Source organism: Coloeus monedula (genome assembly GCF_965178545.1).
Source record: "Coloeus monedula genome assembly, chromosome: 1".
In the NCBI taxonomy this organism is placed as follows: Eukaryota; Metazoa; Chordata; class Aves; order Passeriformes; family Corvidae; genus Coloeus; species Coloeus monedula.
In genome coordinates this window covers 25874635-25895629 of record NC_138781.1, presented here as the reverse complement: position 1 = coordinate 25895629, position 20995 = coordinate 25874635, and the positions used below count along the sequence as shown (strand labels likewise).

The 20995-nt window shown below is 39.9% G+C and overlaps 1 protein-coding gene across 1 annotated transcript; it reads left to right on the top strand.

The window, feature by feature from the left end:
• Positions 1-323: 323 nt before the first annotated feature.
• ASNS (asparagine synthetase (glutamine-hydrolyzing)) lies at positions 324-14957 on the top strand (the record flags this gene model as incomplete). The annotated part of the gene is made up of 11 exons (XM_082280821.1): positions 324-572; positions 3813-4050; positions 5523-5708; positions 6012-6113; positions 8168-8295; positions 9060-9186; positions 10539-10645; positions 10995-11095; positions 12914-12995; positions 13264-13419; positions 14735-14957. The coding sequence occupies 11 exons, from the start codon at positions 324-326 to the stop codon at positions 14942-14944; spliced, it is 1686 nt and encodes a 561-aa protein (XP_082136947.1). The 3' UTR covers positions 14945-14957.
• Between the last annotated feature and the right edge of the window lie 6038 nt (positions 14958-20995).

The window sequence follows — 20995 nt, the reverse complement described above, 5'->3', positions numbered from 1 at the left end:
GCAGACATCAGATATGGAATATCCCTTTGGATACTTTGGGCCAGCTGTCCTGGCTATGTTGCTTCCCAAGATCCTGCTTGCCCCCTGCCTGCCCCTTCTGATGAGGGGGTAGTGTTGGTTTGCGTTGATGCTGTGCAAGCACTGCTCAGCAGTAGCCAAAACAGTGCTGTGACACCAATACAAAACACAGCACTCTGAGGGCTGCTGAGGGGAAAATGAACTCCCTCCCAGCCAGACCCAATACACAGTGTCAGCTCTTGCTTACAGTGTTTGTGTCTCTCTTGAACAGGTTCTCCACTTGCAGGTAGAGCAAGAGCCTCACAATGTGTGGTATCTGGGCCCTGTTTGGGAGCGATGAATGCCTTTCTGTGCAGTGTCTAAGTGCCATGAAGATAGCACATAGAGGTCCTGATGCATTTCGTTTTGAGAACGTCAATGGTTTCACCAACTGCTGTTTTGGTTTCCACCGCCTGGCGGTTGTTGATCAGTTGTATGGTATGCAGCCTATCCGCGTGAAGAAATTCCCATACCTGTGGCTGTGTTACAATGGAGAAATCTACAATTTCAAACAGGTAAGTGTTGTATACATAATAAGGCAATTAAAAAAAAAATTCTTTCTTTTTTTTTTTTCAATTTCAAGACTAGTGGATATTCAGAACGTCTTTAAAATGTGTTGGACGAGAGTATCAGAAAAAAATTTGAAAGTTAGCAAAGAACTAGTATTTAAAAGGAAGTAAATTGTCTCAATGAGTTATGAATCTGGTAGCTTATTTAGCAGCATACCTAATCTTTAATACTGAGAAATCACTTTTTAATTGATAAGAAGGGCAGTAAATATTTGCATCTTCAGGTTTGTTCAGTTGAAAGTTAAGACACATTCTTCATTGTCTCTTGGGGAAGAGAAATCCATGCCTCTTTCTCCCCTTCTTCTCTTTTCATAATACTAATGCTTTCAGACTGTCTTGCTCTTCAGTTGTTTTGGGTTGTAATTCTCCCAAGTTGTTGGATATTGCATTCTTATTATTGCATCTCAATCTAGATGGGATATGTCACTTAAGATATAGTGATGCATAGTATGCATGCTTACGTATTTATATAAAAGCAATAAGCTTAGGGAGATGTTTCCAGTGTGCCACAAAAGTCCTTAGGTGTCTGCAGCAGAAGTCAGATTTTTTGTGAGGTTTTTGAAAGCCGCCTAAGTCTCTTAGGCACAAAACAAGCAGCAACTCTATTTAGTTCCTAAAGTTTCTAAATGTCCCTGATGGATGTGATGCTGTTGCTGAACACTGTCAGTGTTCCTCAGTCCCTGTGCTGAGATGTCCATACTGCCTGTGTTACTTGGCAAGATGATTCAGATCATCCAAATTTGATGCATAAAGCAGCTTAAAACTGTGTCTGCTTCTGAATCATGCTGAATGAATGTGTGAAATGTATCATATACTAAGTGTGGTATCATCAGAAATGTATGAATAATCTGAGATATAGCATTTCTAATACTAATGTTACAACATTTCTAATGTCGCATTTTTTAAAACAAGTCAGGCTGCAGTCAGTCACATCAGTGACATCAGTAATGTCATTAGGAATTTGAATAGGCAGGAGATTATATTTTTTTTCCCAGTCTTCAAGTATTTGGCTGTTTGAAGGGTGAGACTTTGCCCTGCAGTACATGTGAAATGTATTGTACCAACAGTCTGTATTACTTGCAGTGTTTTGCATTGTGGTTTTTCTGCTGTTGAAAGTAGTTAAGAATTACTCTCAGTCATGCTATGCACCGTCCTAAGGGTACCTTAATTGTGCAACACTTGAATTCTACAGGAATTTGTTTGGTTGTTGTCACTGCATTATGTACCCTCTTTCTTTATAATGAGATTTTTCTTTTAAGCTTGTGGCTGAAATCCTTTACCTAGGAAAGGATCGTTGGTAAAACAGGTGCCTTCCTTAGGTTAATGACTTACTTATTTTAACATTGACTCAATTTGATCTAAGACTGCCCCATAAGTAACAATTAAAACCAAAGAACTTAAAATGTTAAAGCATTGTTTTTGTGCAGTTTCTTGGCTTGTTAGTTTTAATGAAACCCTCTCTTTCCCTCTGTTTTGTATGTATTGAAAGGACTTTTAAGAGTAGCACCCGAAGAACATGAAGAATAGTTGGTCTGACTTAAGTCTGATGGCTAATTTCTTCCTCCCCCATTTTATATGCACAGGCAGAGTGAAGGGGCTAGTTTGAGGAATGGAGGAAGATTAGGCAGAAGGAAATTCTCTGCATAAAAAAACGCTGAGGAGTTGCAGTGACTGCATAAGTAAACCGAAGATTATTTCCAAAGTACTTTACTCTGCAGAGATGTTGCACGTGTCTATGTGTTTTGAGTTCGGTGGTTTTTTTTAAACAGTGCTAGTGCTTCTGAAGACCAGTGCTTCTGCACTTCTGGCTAGTGCAGTTTGACATCCTCAGATAGAAGTGTTTCCCTGAAAACTTGCCTTAATGTGAATTGCTTAAGACTGCAGTGTCAGTCTCATTGCCTAAGAGATGATCCTGGGTAAAATTTTTGTAGTGGGTTGCCCCTGACTGGATGCCAGGCACCCACCAAAGCTTTCCTCCAACAAGTGGACAGGGGAGAGAAAATACAACTTAAGTTTCTTGAGTTGAGATAAGGACTGGGGGACATCACTCACCAAATACTGTCATGGGTAAAACAGACTGAACTTGGGGAAATTAAATTAAATTGAATTTATTACCAACAAAATCAGAGTAGGATAATGAGAAATAAAACAAACCTTTAAAAAAAACCCTTCGCTCCACCTCTTCTGCCTTCCTGAGCTCTATCTTTTCCTCCCCAGCAGGAAAACAGAAAATGGGGGTTATGGTCAGTTTATCACATGATGCTCTGCCACTGCTGAAGGAGATTTCTTCCCCTGCTCCACTGTGGGGTCCCTCCCACAGGAGACAGTCCTCCACAAACTTCTTCAGCTTGAGTCTGTCCCACAGCAACAGTTCTCCACAGACTGCTTCAGTGTAGGTCACTCTTCCATGGGGTGCTTGTCCTTCAGGCACAGCCTGCTCCAGGATGGGTTCCTCACAGGGTCACAAGCCCTAACAGGAGACCTGCTCCAGCATGGGCTCCTCTCTCCCCAGGTTGGCAGGCCCCTGCCAGGACCCTGTTCCAGCATGGGTCTCCCATGGGTTCACAGCCCCCTCTCAGGCATCCACCTGCTCTGGCGTGGGGCTCCTCCACAGGCTGCGGGTGGATCTCTGCATCCTTGTGATGCTCCATGGGCTGCAGGGGCACAGCTGCTTCACCATGGGCTGCACCCTGGGCTGCAGGGGAATCCCAGCTCTGGCACCTGGAGCACCTCCTGCTCCTCCTTCTCCACAGACCTTGGTTGTCTGCAGGGCTTTTCCTCTCCACATATCCTCACCCCGCTCTTCTCTGGCTGTAATTACATCTGCACAGTAACTTTTCTCTCTTCTTAAATATGTTATCACAGAAGGATTGCTATCATTCCTGATTGGCTGGGCTTTGGCCAGTGACAGGTCCGTCCTGAAGCCACCTGACATTGACTCTGCCACATGTGAGGAACACTTCTGGCAGCTTCTCACAGAAGCCACCCTTGTAGTCCCTCCGCTACCAAAGTTTGGCCACACAAACCCAGTACAGCTTTGAACACAAAAGTTTTCCTTCTTTGGCAGAAATATTTATATAACTTCTAAACTGTGATTTGACATACAAGATTATTCATATGAAACAATTACTAAGCAGCCAATGTTTGCAAATGGTTATTTATGTTTTTCTTTATATTTTTTCTTAGCTGCAGAAGCAGTTTGGATTTGAATTCCAAACATTAGTGGATGGTGAGGTTATCCTTCATCTATACAACAGAGGAGGAATAGAACAAACAGCATCCATGCTAGATGGTGTATTTGCTTTCATCCTTCTGGACACTGCAAACAGAAAAGTGTTTCTGGCGAGAGATACCTATGGAGTCAGACCACTGTTTAAGGTGCTGACTGATGATGGATTTTTGGGTGTCTGTTCTGAGGCAAAAGGTAAAGCCAGTTGTGTTTAGTGCCTGAATAATCTTAGGTATTGCTGTTGGAGACAAACTTCTTTGTCAGGCTTTTCTTCTTAGTGTGAAGAGAAAATGAACTGTAAGTTCAGTAATATATGAGCTATACTTAGTAGTGTAAGAACTACACATCGTTAAAATAAGACATCCAAGATGTTTAATTATCCTTAATATCTCTAAAATAACTTGCTTATTTAATTAGAATTCTTTGTGTTCTGGAGTTATAGCAGTATTGAATTCAAGATGTTTTATGTTAGGCCAAAGTTAAACATAGTCTATTGACTTAGACTAGACTTACACTACAATAAATTATATTAGACTTTGGTCTTGGTGTTATGTAGTGAACTAAGTAATTATGCCAGAGAACTGCTAATCTGTAAAAGTCAGGAATTTTGAAACCCTCCTGAAATTTACTGCAGCATTGGGTAATTTCCCAGAATCACATACTTTATTTGATGATAATTTTTTTTGTTTGAGATGACACATCACTGCGCTCTCTTTTGAAGTAATTATCTCTAGTCTTGGCACTATCATAAACAAATCCAAACAGTGTCAAAAGGGAGTGCCTAAAAGGCACTTTGGCTAAAATTGACTTTTATGATTATTTCTCTCCCATTTATTGTCTGTCTATTTTATTAGCAGACTCCAATGTTGACTCTTCTAATAGTAGTACTATGCAGTAATACTAAAAGCTGCACCATTTCTGTTGCTTGGGAAGGAAGAAGGGAAGGGAATGTTTTGGAGACTGTGTCCTATAACAATCACAGTGAATTACTGGTCAGTAATTCACTAACAAGAAATTCTAACAAATTCTCTCTAACAACAATTCTGTGTCCCTTTTGAGGATGTCCTTAAGGGGCATCCAGGTGACCAGCAGGTGCAAAACATCCTCTTTCACATGGGGAATGGAAATGAGGTTTGGCTACAGGTCTGATACCTGGCATTCAATAGCAGTGGAGTAGATCAGTTGAGAACTGATGAGTTTTGAAATCACTAAATAGATGTCAATTAAGCAATCACTACAATGATGTTGTTTTATTGCAAACCCCTTGTTAGCTTGGCTACACTTAATTTTAAACTCAAAATTAGTTTATAATTGTCATTCAAATTCTCCTAAGCATATTATACTTTACCTGGACATCATGTAGTCAGTTAGAAAAGTGCTCTTCCTAGTGCTCACAGGGATAAATTGCTACTTGCCAATTAGTAAAACTTGCTGGTTTACTTTCTCTGCTATCTGCCTCAGCTTGAGATGGCTCATCCTGCCAGAAGCAGAATCATGCTCTAGCCAGGACTGATGGTGACTCAAAAGGATATTTTTTTAATACCAGGTTTAGGATCCAGAGAAAATATTTGTATATAGTTTTAGTAGAGAGGCTGTTGAGTGAGGTATAATTTAACCATTTTAAGTCAAAAACTCTGACATTTTCTTTTTTCCCATTTTATGTGTAGGACTTATCAACTTAAAGCATTCAACATCCTTAGGTTCTAAAGTGGAACCATTTCTTCCGGGTCATTATGAAGTGTTGGATTTAAAGCCCTCTGGCAAGGTTGCATCAGTGGAATTAGTAAAATTTCATAGCTGCAAAGATGAACCACTCCATGTTGCATGTGATACAGTGGAAGCTCTGCCTTCAGGTAGTACAGCAAAGATTTTACTCTGATTTAAAAGTGAAAAAAATCATAGTCTTTGAATGTAAAATTAGCTTTGATTGGTTTAAAAAGTACCATTTAAGAAAGAAAACAACCTGGAAGAACCTTTAAAATGTAGGGACTTTTGAATTGTTTTTGTAGGCAGTCATGTACAAAGATGGACTTGAGTGTCCCTGTTATCAAAGGAGATTCAGACAAACATCTTTGTTTCCTAGTTAGCATCATCCTGCAAAGTCTAAGTAACACTTTTTGGACATTTTTTGACCTTCTCTTTTCTTTTTTGAGCAGGTTTTGACCTTGAAACGGTGAAAAGCAACATCCGTATTCTATTTGAAAATGCTGTTAGAAAACGTTTGATGGCTCACAGAAGGATTGGTTGTCTTCTGTCAGGTAAGTAGCAAGAACCACAGTGATTCTGTACCTTCTCTCTCTTTTCCCCATCCTCTACTAGTTAAAGAAAAATATATTGGCTGTTCTGCTGTGATGTACCTGAAGGGATCTGAATCTTCATTTGCATTTTAGAACAGGCAACAGAGAACTTGTTAGTTTGGAATAAAGTTTTCCAATTTACAAATATCTTGAAAGTCTTATGCTTTTAAAGTTTACTCTGGGCTGGGATCTTGGCTTATTGAGACACTGAGCATTTTAAAATAAGGCAAATAAATATAGTATTCCTATTGAAAATCACTCAATGTATTCTTAAATACATGAGACTTAGAGTTAGGTTGGTGTCTAAAAAGAAAATGTAATTATTACATTCACTTTGTGCAGATTGAACCTAGAAGAAAGCCTTGGCATGTTTCAGAAGCAGGAGGAAGTGAAATTCTTACTTGCCACCTTTGCTTTAGTCTTCATCCTAAACTTCCTTAATTTACCGTATTACAGGAGACCATCTGGACCAAAATTATTTGCTACACTCTTTTGCAGATAAGGTAATAGCTTGTGGTACAGGAAGTTGTTCACTGACTTAGCTGATCACTGTTGTGATCTGATGGTTCAGTGTTACAGAGGTACTTCACAGAAGTAAGGCTCTGTAACCATGGATCTGACACCTTATTTCCTGTGTTTGTGTAGCACTTGGTACTTGTGGCTAGAGTTCTGAAATGCTTTTCATGCATTCACTGAGCAACAGTAATTACATTCATTTGTCATGAACCCTATTAAATGTGCATCTGAATGAGAGAACTGGCTAGGAGATACTGCTGGACCATTTCTTTACTATGCAATCATAAAAAGTAGGAAGAAGGTAAATTAAACAGGAAGATACACAGAGTTGGAAGATCTCAGTTTCAGTAAAAAAGCTTGTTTAAACCCCAAATTTCAAATATCAAATTAGAAGGCAGTCACCAGCTCCTCAGATGCACATGGAGGAAGCAGCAAAACTAAGTGCCCGTGCTGGTATAAATAATACCAGAGTATCTCAGTGCTTCAAAATTTTGAGTATGCTTGGAGCATCACAGAGAATTGCTTTTGTTTCCAGTCACAGAGGGAATTCTTCAACTTCACAGTGAAAACTCGGGTTTTTATTTTCTTGATTTCCACATCCTGAGCACTCTGTTTTCTGTGCTCTCCTTTTCTCAGAATTTGCGTGTAATTTCGAAAGGAAATATTTTTTTTTACAAGAGAGCATCCCCACAAAGGGGATCGGGGTGGGAATTGATGCTAATGCACTTAGCTGAAGAAACATATGCAGACAATAAGAAACAAAGAGAAGAGAGTTTTGCCTACTGCTTATCAGAACTGCAGGCAGATGTGGGCAAACAGGTACTGTGTTTTGCTCAATACTTTGTAGGAGAACAGCAAGTAGAACTAGCCAAGGATTAGCAGAACTAGCTCATGATAATAAGAAGGTGGATCCTTAGAGTACATCTAGGGAGCTTGTGCATCTCTTCGTTTTATTTTTTGCTTGTTCTCCAAACTGTTCAAATCCTTTCACTCTGCTCTAGAAAGAAGAGGAGGGAAAAAAAGAATGATTGGAGAAGAGTGGAACCCTTACACTAAACGTTTTGTTCTTTTACTTAATTCTGTTCTTTTACTTACTGCAAACAAAAAAAAAATCCATAGTCCTGTCAGTAGGCTATCAAATGTGTAGGTGAGGGGAAGATAGGGAGTGGTTTTGAAATGAAGAATAAATCCCATTTTATCAGAGCTGAGAAGGGGCATAATCTCAAGTGGTACAATGTGTTCAGTACACTTTCTGTTTATCTGAAAGAAGGAGTCCCACTGATGCTTCTGACACCAAAAGTACTAACAACTGTAACTGAAGATGTTCCATCATAGTTGCCTGATTCTTTTATTAAAGAGGTAAATGTGCACTTGTATGAGAAGTACCTTCACACAGCTTAAAAATGAAGCCCACTTACAGGATTCCAGTATCTAGATTCCTTAAGGAGAAAGCAAGACATCATTCAAACACCTAATCAGATGATTTGTTTTGTTGGCAGGGGGCTTAGATTCCAGTTTGGTTGCAGCCATTCTTCTGAAACTGATGAAAGAAATCAACGTTAATTATCCATTACAAACTTTTGCAATTGGAATGGAAAACAGTCCTGACTTACTTGCTGCCAGGAAGGTATCTTAAGCGTTGCTTTCAGTTTGTTTTGAGCTACTGAATGCTAAACAGTGTATATTAATGGTGCTAACTTCATGGTATGGCATTAATAGTAACACTGCATATTCATTTATTGCTGTGATGTAGATCAGTTTGCAGTAAGTCATTTGGTACAACATTTGCTGCTTAATCTTACAAAAGAGGCAGCTGGAACCTTACCTGTTTTCTCTTGCATTTGGAAGACTTTCATGATGGAGTCCCTGTTGCATTGTTGCCAAAAGGATTGTACTTTGGACTTGTCTCAGTTCTCCCTCTGGGTTTTAGGGTAGATCTCCATGCTGTGGTTCCTATACTAAGGCATTTGTATATATGTTAAGTATTGTCACTTAATTATCAGTTTGCTGAATTAACAGCTTGGTACAAACCGTTTGGCATCTGGGGTACTGTGCAGGCTTTCATTACTTTTGTGCTGCTTTTTCCCTTAAGGGCAGATATCTGGAATATTTAGTCTCTACAGATTCTGTTAATGTTTTAGGCAAGCAGCTGGATGGTCTGTTGCAATCATGATTGAACACTGTAATTAAGGAGACGATGTTCTCTCTGGTGAACACATCACTGCAAGTCAAAGAGCTGCTAAGTAATGTCTTTTCTTGATCTAATGTAATAATTTTCACTGTAGCAGAAGGGAACTGGTGCTTTCAATAAATGTTTTCTTTAAACACAATGTATGTTTATAAAATGTTTTAGTTGAAAAATGATGCATTGTTTTGACTTCTTGCAAACAGGTGGCAGCACATATAGGCAGTGAACATCATGAAGTAATACTTAATACTGAAGAGGGGATTCAGGCAATAGAGGAGGTTATCTTCTCATTGGAAACCTACGATATAACAACAATAAGAGCTTCTATTGGTAAGATTTTTTTAATGGCAATCTTTGGTTTATGTCACCCAAATAAAATTTTATGCAAACCCACATGTTCATCTGCTAGATCCTTTAGCTGGCACAGAACCTGGGGACTGGGATTCCAAAGTTCTGCTCCCCAGTCTGATCTGTGATACCACACTGAGGCAAAAGCAGTTATTTGCAAGTCCCTGACTGCACAAAACAACTGTCAAGAACCGTTCTTGAAGCTTTGAGATGAAAAACAATTAGTTACATAAAGAAGAAACATTAGATCTGCAGGTCTAAGTTTTCTGCTCTAGTGAGTATGAACCTTGGAGGAAGGGGGAAATTCACAGGTTTTCTGAGGTATTTAAGATTATGATAGCATAACATAGTTACCCTTTCCTTGCATATTTTTAATACTAACATGAAGTATTTATTATTGCTCTTTAGTAACATAGGTTTAGTAACACAGGTTCTTATAATGTATGTTTGATTCCAAGAAGTGAAGGAAGTCACCAGCAGCTTCTAACAAAGCAATGCCAGCCTGATAAGAGGGAAAAAGCCCCTAATCCAGTGGGGCCTTTTGCGTAATGCAAGCTACAGCATTTTACCCAGTTAACCTTGTGTCATCCTAAAACGTCACAAAAGAGTTATGAAGCCAAATAGGCAGCACAGTTTTCGAAACTGAACTCCCTGTGTGGAATTTTGTCCATGAAGATGGGATTTAGCAATGTAAAATAATGAATGCATTTCTTTAAAAATTAGAGCAAACATTTTCTGTCATTTTTAATTTGTGATTTGCTGCTTAGCATAAGAAATAATGAACTAGATCCTTTTCATTAGATTTGTAATACTTTTGTTACAAAAGCGTGCCATTCAGAGAGATGCATTGAGTGGAAGGCATAATTCTGTTTAATAAATAAATCTTTACAAAAAAATTTGAAAAAAGGGCTTCATCCAGTTCAACTCTGTGGCAGAGAGTTAAACATCAACTTTTGCTTTTCTCCAAGGCTAGAAAGGTTCTTCAGCACTGTGCTGGAATTAATACGCTTAATTTCGTATTGGGTCAGAACAACTCCTGTGTGTGTTCCCACGGGAATCCTCCAGTGTTCCCAGGATCATAAGTAGACACATCTTTCTGATATATTTGAGGGCCAAGTGTAAATACACAGTTCAGATATATTTGCAGCACCAACTTAGTGTGGCTGTTGGTTGCTTTGAGTAAAAATGAGATGCTACTTTACATTAGTTGTTTGCTACAGAAGAAAGTAGTGTAGAAGACAAATTTGTAAAATGCTAAATTTAAAACTACTATCTGTATATAGCATCATGTATGTAGATGTACTTTAATAACTTTATCCTTTTTTTTTTTTAAGGTATGTATCTTGTCTCCAAATATATTCGGAAGAAAACAGACAGTGTGGTCATTTTTTCAGGAGAAGGATCAGATGAGCTGACACAAGGATATATATATTTCCATAAGGTAAGTACATTCACTATAGAGAATGCCCTTGAGCTGCTTGTTCTGCCTTTCAATAGAACATCTCTGAGATTTCAAGGTGTGATGTTTGAGAGTTGTCACAACTGTATATTTGTTGAGTTTTTCTTCTGGGGTGGCTTAAAATCCAAGGGATCATCTCAGACATCATAATCACCTAAAAAATAGCTTTCTTAATCTTCAGCAATTCCTGAGACTGTTATTTCTTGTACGTAGTTTTTGCTGAGTTTGAGATCACTTGGTGGTCCTACAATTCAAATGTAGGGCAGCCAGCAATGATTGCCTCAGTGCAGCTATATTCTACCTGTGTGCTCCATGCTGTGTTTGTTTTCAGGCGCCGTCTCCCGAGGAAGCTGCAGAAGAGAGTGAGAGGCTTCTGAAAGAGCTCTACCTGTTTGATGTACTTCGTGCAGACAGAACTACTGCAGCACATGGGTAAAATATATTCCCTTGGATGCTGAGCACTCATAACTTAAAAGCAAAAGAAGATTAGGCAGGAAAAGACTGCTGAGGATTTGTATGCCAACATGAAGTTGTAGCCTGAAGGAATTTGAGCAACAGTAAAGCACACTGCCAGATTTAATCTGATCTGTGACTGTAGGGCCCACTGTGTTGCCAGCTGAAATATTTTTTTTGTCTGGGACTGTACTGGTCTTTACAGAAGCAGTGAATTAGAAATACAAATATTCAGAGTTAAGGAGGGAAGGCAAACTTGTATTTGACTTTGGGGTCTTTGGAGGTTTAGACAAAGAGGAATCTTGAATCCGATGATCATCAGTACTAAAACAACATACTGAAAAGAGGAAAGTATGTGCATTAGTCAGATAGCTGACTGTAATAAAGAGGTATCAGTATACAATCTGTGTAACTGATACCTTAAAGAATCTCCAAATTGAGCGCTGTAGAAAATAGTATTGTTTTACTAAACAGAAGCATTTTACTAAAATAAATACATTAATTAAACCGAGAATGATGTTGGAAAGCTATCTATAGATAAGAAAAAGATGGTACCTTTGGCAAAGCAAACGACTTAGCTATTGGGAAGCTTTTGTTGTATATTGATCCCACCACAAAATGACTTGCCCAGCTTTTTACAATTTTCTTATGTTTCTCTTTCCTATTAAAAAGTTGGGTAAAGTGCTGGAGAACTGCCATTTGCCTCATAATTTGTTTCATGCTTAAAATTTTCACCACACTTGGAAGGCTGTTTAATATCACATGCTGGCTGCTTTTGTTTTTCTTTAGTCCCTGCTGCACAGCACTGCTAGGAAGAAAGAACCCTCATTAACAAATTAAAACAGAATTTAAGGAGTTCAGATTTTTGGAGAAAAGGGAGAGGAACTAAGAGTAGAGAGGAAAGGATGAAATTACCATTATCAGTTAGGAGCAAGAATAACTATAAGGAAAGACTTGCAGTGCAAATCTTGTCAGTATATGGAGAAATGGAGCCCTCAGTATCTGATTACTGAATACTCAGTATTGGGTTCATTTGGGGTTTTTTTGGTAAGGTGGGTATTACTTGAGGTAGCTGAAGCTTTTTATCACAGTAGAAACTAAAGAGACAATGAAATTACTAGGGTGCAGTATAACATCTCCTTTCACTTGTGAAGCTGGACAGCATAATGTCTCTTGAGGAGACACACTGAGAGGGGTTCTTTCTGCTGAAGATGCAGTTACTGTCATTTTTTGTTGTCTTCTGTGTCCTTAGAAGCTGTGGTATACAAAAGTGGGAAGGCTTTGTATGTGTATATCTGCCACTGGTATAGGAGAGAACTAGTGTGAATGCTGTAGGGCTCCTTTTTGTTGTTTCTTGAAAACACAAACAAATGTAGATTTCAGAAATGACAGCAGAAGTCCTTGCTTGGTTCTGTGATATGTTTACAAATGCTGATGCACTCCTAGTGAGTGACTTGGTAGTTCTCTGAGAGGATTTTTAAAATGCGCTTTTGCATACGTGTTGCAATGGTTGTTGCAGATCCTGTAGGACTGTAATCTGTAAATTCAGGGCACTATAAACTGCCCAGCATATGGCATTATAAAACATCATAGTCTTTAATCTGTGTAGACCATACACTTTACAAATTGGTGAATTAGAATCTGGTAGTCGTCAATATGCAAGTGAAATTTCTTCTAAGTAAAAGCAGAACCTGGTGTTTATGTGAAAGACAGGGAAAGCTTAGCTGCTGTGGAATTTGTAAGTAGATGACTTGTTGGATTAATTCAGTATCTTTTCTATTTATTCCCCCTGCTTAGTCTTGAACTGAGAGTCCCATTTTTGGATCATCGGTTTACTTCTTATTATTTATCTCTGCCAGCGGAACTGCGAATCCCAAAGGTACGTAAAACTAGGGTTGGATCCAAGTGAAAGTTTACAAATTCACTGATACATGTTCTAAGCATGACCAGATTGCTGAATTAGATGGTTAAGTCCTCCACCCAAAATCAAGCATTCTCTTAAGTACTTTACTGAATTGTTGGGCTACTGGGAACCCTTTTCTGAGAAAAACTTCTGAAGGGAAACTATTTCATAAGTGTTTAAATCCAGATCTTTGCACTACAATTCCTGAGACTCATGACATTGTTTTTTTTTGTTCTGGAAACAGAATGGAATTGAAAAATACCTTTTAAGATTGTCGTTTGAAGATTCCAATTTACTTCCCAAAGAAATTCTCTGGAGACCCAAAGAAGCTTTCAGTGATGGTATAGCATCAGTAAAGAAATCCTGGTTTTCCATTCTTCAGGACTATATTGATCAACAGGTACAATACCACTTTTTTTCCTTTCTCACTTAGGTCTGTTAGGTATGGTTGCCAATGGGAGGCAGCTCACATGCTTAGTTGAGAGAATAAATCTGGGTATAACAGTTAACTTGAGCTTCCTGGTGGAGGAGTAAGATAAATCTTAATCAGTGTGCTTCTAGATATCTGAGTTGGTTAAAGGCATTCGTGATCCTAGTTACAAAGAAATGTTAGACCCTGCCAGAAATGACTGTATGAGGAAATGAACATCATTTAAGTGTCTGGATTGCAAATTAGATTGTGCATCAACAAACACAATTTCTGTGTTACAGGCAAAGCAGCTGCTTCAGCTGAAGGCACTTGCATGAACTTAACTCTGCAGCTGAGTAACAACATAATGACTTTATAATGTACTTTCTCGTTTGCGTCATTAGTTTTTCAAAGCTGTCCCTAGCTAAGCCTTTTTGCTTTTTAAAGCCTCTGCTTGCGTTGTTAACCAGTGAAGACTTACAGCATTTTGACTCTGTACAAGGGATAATCCTCTCTGGAGTGTAGAGGTAGTTTAATCGTGGAGAGGAAGGAATAACAACCTATTTACACCCGAGCTCCATAACATGGAAATATGTGTAGTCAAGCCTGTTGATGGGAGCTTGTCTGTCCTACCACCAACTCTGTGTTCCCCATTTTTCTTTCTGTGCTTCCTCAGGCAAGAAAGTAGTTGGGTCAGGCAACAGTGTTGTGCTGCCTGCTCTGAGCCTGTATTGCTGTAGGAGCAGCAGATCTATTTCACAGAGATGAAAAGTTAGGCAGCATGTTGGCAGTGGAAGCTGCTCATTGAAATTCCCTCAACTGGTGCAACTATTGATCCTCCCTTTCTCAGCCAACTTAGCAACTGCAGGTGTCTTTGCCTCTGCATCCCAGGTCTTTTTTTGCTAAGAGTGTGGTTATACAAAGTCACCTGTTCCCCAAGCTATGAAAACAACCTAGGAAGCCACTTACAGGGCAAAATGACTGTGTTTAGTTTTTCAACTCCTTTCACAGCAAAGGAAGGGTAGGAAAGAAATGTCTGTGACCTCACTAACAAAGGTGGTTGTGACCCAGAGAAATGGGCTTCCCTTGTCATGCAGAGAAATACCAACAGCACTGGAAATACATTTGCATATTCATAAAGATCAAGTGAGCCGGTGACAAAGGTTTGACCTGTCAAACCTGTGCCTCTAGAATAGACTTTTTTTTTTTTTTCCAAAACTGGACATTCAGTGGTGGGTAAATCCTTGTGTGTCTTTAAAAGTTGAAGATATTTGCAGCTTAACTTGAGTTTTGCTTATGTCTGTAGGTTGATGACCTTCTACTGGAGAAGGCAGCAGAGAAATATCCTTTCAATCCTCCTAAAACAAAAGAAAGTTATTACTACCGCCAGATCTTTGAAAAGCACTACTGCGGGCGGAGCAGCTGGCTGCCCCACTACTGGATGCCAAGATGGGTTAAAGCTACTGATCCTTCTGCACGCACATTGAAGCATTACAAGTCGGATACCCAAGAATAGGCTGTTCAAATAATCCCCCAATAAAAGTGCTACAAGCGTTTTGTGTGCACTCTGCTTTAAGAAAACCAAACAAATTATGCAAACCTAAAGCTTAAATCATCTTTAAGATGTACTTTGACAATGCTATTGGAAATGACAGCTTTCTGTTGTTAGTGTACTATTAAAAACTTATGCTGCTGTACCAAACCTTTGTAATTCATGGGAAAATACTTTCTGGACAAGGGACTACTTTATTTGACAGCTCTGTTCCTTATGTAACCTTGATGGTATTAATTTTCCTTGAAGTCATTTAATATATTTTAATGTGAGCTCTGTTTTGAGGACTTGAATCAGGCTGAGGGATGCAAACTGCTGCTGACCCTCTGAGCAAAGGGGAATTGGACCCTTTCTATCTAGTGATTTGTGTTCCTGTCTGTGGGACTTGGATAGTCTCTATATTATTCTATTCTGAATGTCCTTCTACACACTCCTGAAAACCTTGGTCTAGTTTTCAAAAAGTATTTAGATACTCATAGCTATGCAGAGATGCTTACTATAGTTTATAATAGGGGTGGTGCTGGGTGTTAATTAAAAGAATGGCAATCTTATTTGTTACTGTGAAGCCACCAGTTGGCTGTTCTGTAAAGAACAGTTGAAAGACTTATCAAAGAGCAGAATAGATAAGAGAAGCCAAGTTATGTCTTTGTTTCTAACTCAAGGACTTCCATTTTTTAATGTATTTATTATTATTGAAAAAATCGTGTTAACTGGGTGAAGTGTATCAGTCTGATGAAAATTGCATGAATAAGTATTTTAAGAAATTTTTCATTTGTTGTGAGAGTTTTCCCACCTGTATGATGAAAAGGTCGCCTGCTGCTGCTGAACTGCGTGTGGCCGACTGTGGGTGAACCGAACCTGTCAGCCATAGACTGTAGTTGGACAAAACATCGCTGACAACAATGGGATCAGACGCCTTGCTTGGAAAAATGGGGGAAAAGCTGCTTCAGAAATCACAAGAACTTCTAATACTCTACTGAAAAAAACCCTGATTTTTTACCCAAGACAACTTTTTATTAACTACTTAGTTGTGGGTGTTACTTTTGTGAAGGTAACTTAAATATAAGGGTGGTCAAGAAGTATGTATGTGTGCCGCAGATTGACTTGATTAGCATCATGCTCTTTATGAAAACAAGTCTGCTTTATTGTCCCTCTTGACTAGGAAACCAAAGCCATTTTTTATTTAAAAGATAAAATATAAGCTGTTCTGATTTAAAACCTTCATAAAATGACTGGTTGTCTGTTTGTTGCTTCACCCTAATCCTGCATTTGAGTCTCTATCCCAGAAACTTTACTGAAACCTTTTGGTGGCACCACTGCACTTGAGTGCTGTCTGTAATATGTTCCTGCAGCTTTCTTCACTTAAGGGCCATGTGCTTGTCTTTTTGGATGTCTTTGAAGCAGTAAGGGATATTTCGATTTGAGAGAGGAGTTTAGAGTATGCGGTTAGGTACTGATTTGTAAAGATAAGATTTACTACTCACTGTAAACTTCCAAGACTGAAGTAAGAAAACAGCATTTGCCTGAAGTGAAAATAGGCTAAACACATTTTGGGGTCACTGCTCAAATGTACTTTCTGCTGCAACCTTGCAGCAGTCAAGGAAATCCAGCTAAATTTTTAAAAATTCCTAATACATTGGAGGTTTATATATCAGGGCAATATTCTAGACTGATGATTCAGTTATTTTAGCTTTTTACTGATGTGCAGAGAAGAATACAGTATTTGCTGCCTCGTTAAAGGTCTTTTGAGTGTAAAATCTGTTCATTCCTTCTCCATGTATGGAATTCTACAGCCTTTTTGGTTTCTGGGATACTATATTTTCTCTTTTTATCCTTTAAAATAAAAATTGAGGCAAAAAAAGACAAAACAAAAAAGAAAATGTAAGACAAAAAGCATCCGGCTACTCTGGATCATCTGCTAGCTACATGATGTTTGTAGTTTGTCACAGGAGGGAACGGGATGCAGATCCAGGGTGCACTGCTGTCTTGTCTAGTTTTCCTCTAGCTTTATTCCTGATGTGGTGGCCTCTTTTTCTCACTCTGTTTCTTTTGAATACAATTAAGCTGGACTGTTCTGACAGCTTGAGTGTATTGGTTTGATGTGGGATATGCCCAGCCACTGCCCTGGAGGGATGTCTGCTGAGATAAGAAATTTTGCAATCGCCCAGCAGGACTCCCTGGAAAGGAAAGGACTTTTGAGTCATGGTGAGGAAAAGTAGACCCAGAATCCTTTGGGAGACCCTATGCAGATCTTTCTGTAACCCACTGGTCTATCCCAGACCCTCTGTAACCCATTGGTCCCCTTGCTGATCCCCTGTATCCCTATAAAAGAAGACCAGTTCGCCTCTGTGGAGGAGAGCTCGTTACTGGCCTTCCCTTCGCCGGAGGGGACCCCCAATAAAGCTCCCTTCGTGTGGAACCAGCCACACGGGTCTGCTCGTCTCTCTCTCCGGTCTGGTTTGGCCTAGAGGCTGCCCTGCAGAGCTGAGCTGAAATCACGAGCTGATAATCACTAAAGAGCTGATAGCTTCTGCAAGGGCTCCTCTGCCAGCAGCTGAGAGGAAGATACCAGACTTCGGGCAGGCGATTCCTTTCGGGACCATCTCCCCGGACCGGTCATCTCTTCCTGGGTCACAGCCTCGGACCCCATCACCAGCTGTAATAGTTTGAGTATTGTGTCAGATGGGGATGGGGAAGGCAGAGATGAGTAGTTGCTTGTCTTGCAGGACTGTAGGGTTCTTGCAAAGTGGCTAAAAGAATGTCTGGAGTTTTTCATTGATTTGAGGTGGTTTTGTTTTAATTTGAATTAAGTAATTAAATTTTGTTTTCCCGGCAATCTTTCCTCCTTTTGAAGGAGAAATTAACAGTTCCAAAGAGAGCAGAGCAGGGTATGAGACCTACCAGGTGCTTAAGGTTGCCCAGTGACGCCCATGCCCTTCATCTTTTTAATGAAGCCTATGTGCTGTTTCAGCCTCCTATTGGTTGGTTGTGTGGAGCCTCACTGACTGTGCCACATCCCAGTGTCCCTGACAGTGGCTCTCTAGAGAAGCTCCCCAGTACAAACCAGCATGTAAGATCCAGGGAACACTTGGCAGGACTTTAGGGACCCTTAGTGCATTGGTCAGAGATTTTTGTGTGGGATAGTTTGAAATTATCTAAAATTTTTGGAACTGTGTTTAAAATCACAGTAAAGTGTAAAAGCAGCCTATTTTAATTAGAGTCTTTGGAGGGGTGGACTTAGTTTGTTCTGATACAGACCTAATTTCTGGTTCCCATTAACAGAAGTTGTGGAAGGAGGATTTGATACAAGGTAGGCCTGTGTTTGAGCTGGCTTTTGAACAGTCTCTGCAAAGGAGAGAGTGGCTGCAGTGTGGGAGAGGCTGCTTATTTCTGTAATGAGTTACACTGTGTTCCTCAGCGCCTCTCCATGGGATAGCCAAAGCGCATGCATCATCTGCACCATGCAGGTTCCTCATTTTGGAACTTTGGGGCCTGTTGCTTTTTATTTATGTGTCTTCATAGACATTGCGGTTGATGGAAAGGCTGCAGTTAGGAAAGTCTTAGAAAGTTTTGTGTGAGCCTGACTCTGGATGCAGGTAACACACACAATTGTAATTATTTTTATTTAATAATATCAATTTATTTTAATTTAAAAGAGTAATTTTAATTTTTTCTTTACAAAGCTTGTTCCCAGGAAATGGACAAAGAAGAATGAAGCAGAGAGGTGGTCTTTGCTGCTGTGCTATCCTGCGAGTTGGTAGGGGTTAATAGCTAGGGGAGGTGGTACATTAACAGCTGCTTTCTAAGACCTGTTTGTGGTCTTTCACCCACCCGTCTCTGTAGTGCCCCTTTCCATCTTTTTGTTGCCTTGTAACTCTTTCAATAAGAGAACTGGCTGGGCAACCAGTTTTTTCCAGCACTATGCTCAGGTTTGGATCTTTCAGTCATCCTATGAGCTACAACAAAAGAGGTTGACTACCCTGGAGTCCACCTGACTCTTGTGTTTCTTGCATGCAAGCGAGTCAGGGCTGATTCTGTCCCCTGTTTTGTGTCCCGGGAAGCCAACGGGCAGCCACGTTTCTCTCAGCATGACACAAAGAGTCTGTCAAAATTTGGATTCGGATCGAGAAGTTGCATCCGGGATGATTTCTTAATTTTTTTTCCTAATTTCCTTTTTCTAGCCGGCAGATGGCAGCCTCTATTTAGCTCGTCCTTGCAAATGAGCTCCTCATCCCTGGGGAAGATGCTCTCCATCCTGGTCTCCTTCCCGCTCTCTTTCTGCTTCTAGTATCTTCCTTCACAAACGCTTGTCACTGGGATTTGTGCGTGAGCTTAATGGAATTTAATAAGTACTTGATTAGAATAAGGATAAAGCCAAGCATGAAATAAAATGCTTTCAATTTGGTCTTGCTCAAAAGATGTTGTGCAGAGCTTCTCATGCTGGTTCTGCAGTTAAGGCAGCAGCTAACAGTTGAATTGCGTTAGTATTGAAGGCATTCAATATTGAATTTAGAGATAATTCAAAACTAGTTATATTAAAAATCAGTAATGTGAGTTGCAACAAGTAAAAAATGTCAGTTCTAGGGAAGATGGAAGACAATACCAGACTAGGGAATACGCAGAGTTAATTTTACCTCTGAAGTTGTTAGGGTTTTTAGTTTTTCCTTTTTTCTTTGTGATTAATGTATGGATCACAAGATTTCAGATAGTCATACAAAGAGAACATTATGATAGAATCATAGAAAAATGTGGGCTGAAAGGCACCTTAAAGATCATGTAGTTCCAACCTCTCTGCCATGGGCAGGGATGCCTTTCAGTAGACCAGATTGCTCAAAGTCCCATCCAACCTGGCCTTTAACACTTCCAGGTATGAGACACCCACAACTTCTCTGAGCAACCTGTTACAGTGTCTCACCACCCTCACAGTAAAGAATTTCTTCCTTATATCAAATCTAAACTTACTCTCTTTCAGTTTAAAGCCATTACCCCTTGTCCTATCACTAAATATCCTTGTAAAACATCCCTCTCTAGCTCTCTTGTAGGCTCCCTTTGGGTACTGGAAGGTGCTATAAGGTCTCCCCGGAACCTTCTCTTTTCCAGGCTGAACAACCCCAAATCTCTGTCTGCCTTCATGGGGAGGTACTCCTGCCCTCTGATCATCTTCGTGGCATCCTCTGGACTCACTGCAACTGCTCCATGTCCTTCCTGCACTGAGGGCCCCAGAGCGGGACGCAGCAGTCCAGGGGGTTTCATCTGAGTGGAGTAGAGGGGCAGAATCCCCTCCCTTGATGTGCTGGCCACACCTCTTTTGGTGCAGCCCAGGAAACCATCAACTTTCTGGGCTCCAAGCGTACATTGCTGGCTCATGGTGAGCTGCTTGTCCACCAGCACCCCAAGTCCTTCCCCTTGGGACTGCTCTCCACCCAGCCTGTATTTTTGCTTGAGATTGTTCTGATCCAAGCATGAGGCCTTGCCCTTGGCCTAGTTGAACCTCAGGAACCCACCTCTCAAGGCTACTAGGAAGTTTTACAGGTGCACATCAGAGAGGCTTAGGCACTTGTTTTCTCAAAAGTATTATTTTAAAAATAGGTATGCATTATTAAATGAAGCACATAATATAAATTTGGAAAGATTTCCCTTTTATGTTAATGGTCAATCCAGTTGTTTTGTGAACTCTGTGATGATAATTGTGTATACCTGAGCATCTAGACTTGAGCCCTGTCAGGAAAAAATATCCCCCAGTGACCACTGGTGGTGTAATTGCAATGTGGAAACACACACAGCCTTTTGCCTGCTCCAGGCATCAAGACATGCTCTGCATGCTGTGAGAGAGGTCTTCTGCCTTTTTTTTTCTTTTTTTTTTCTTTTTTTTTTTTGGTGGTACAGGATGCTTAATTGATGAATTTTCATCAAGGAGAAGATAGAGTAATTGAGGCCAAGACAGTACTTTAGAAAATTATAATACTGGGTACATAAAATTATTTGAACTGACCTCAATTCCTAAACCATAATCAT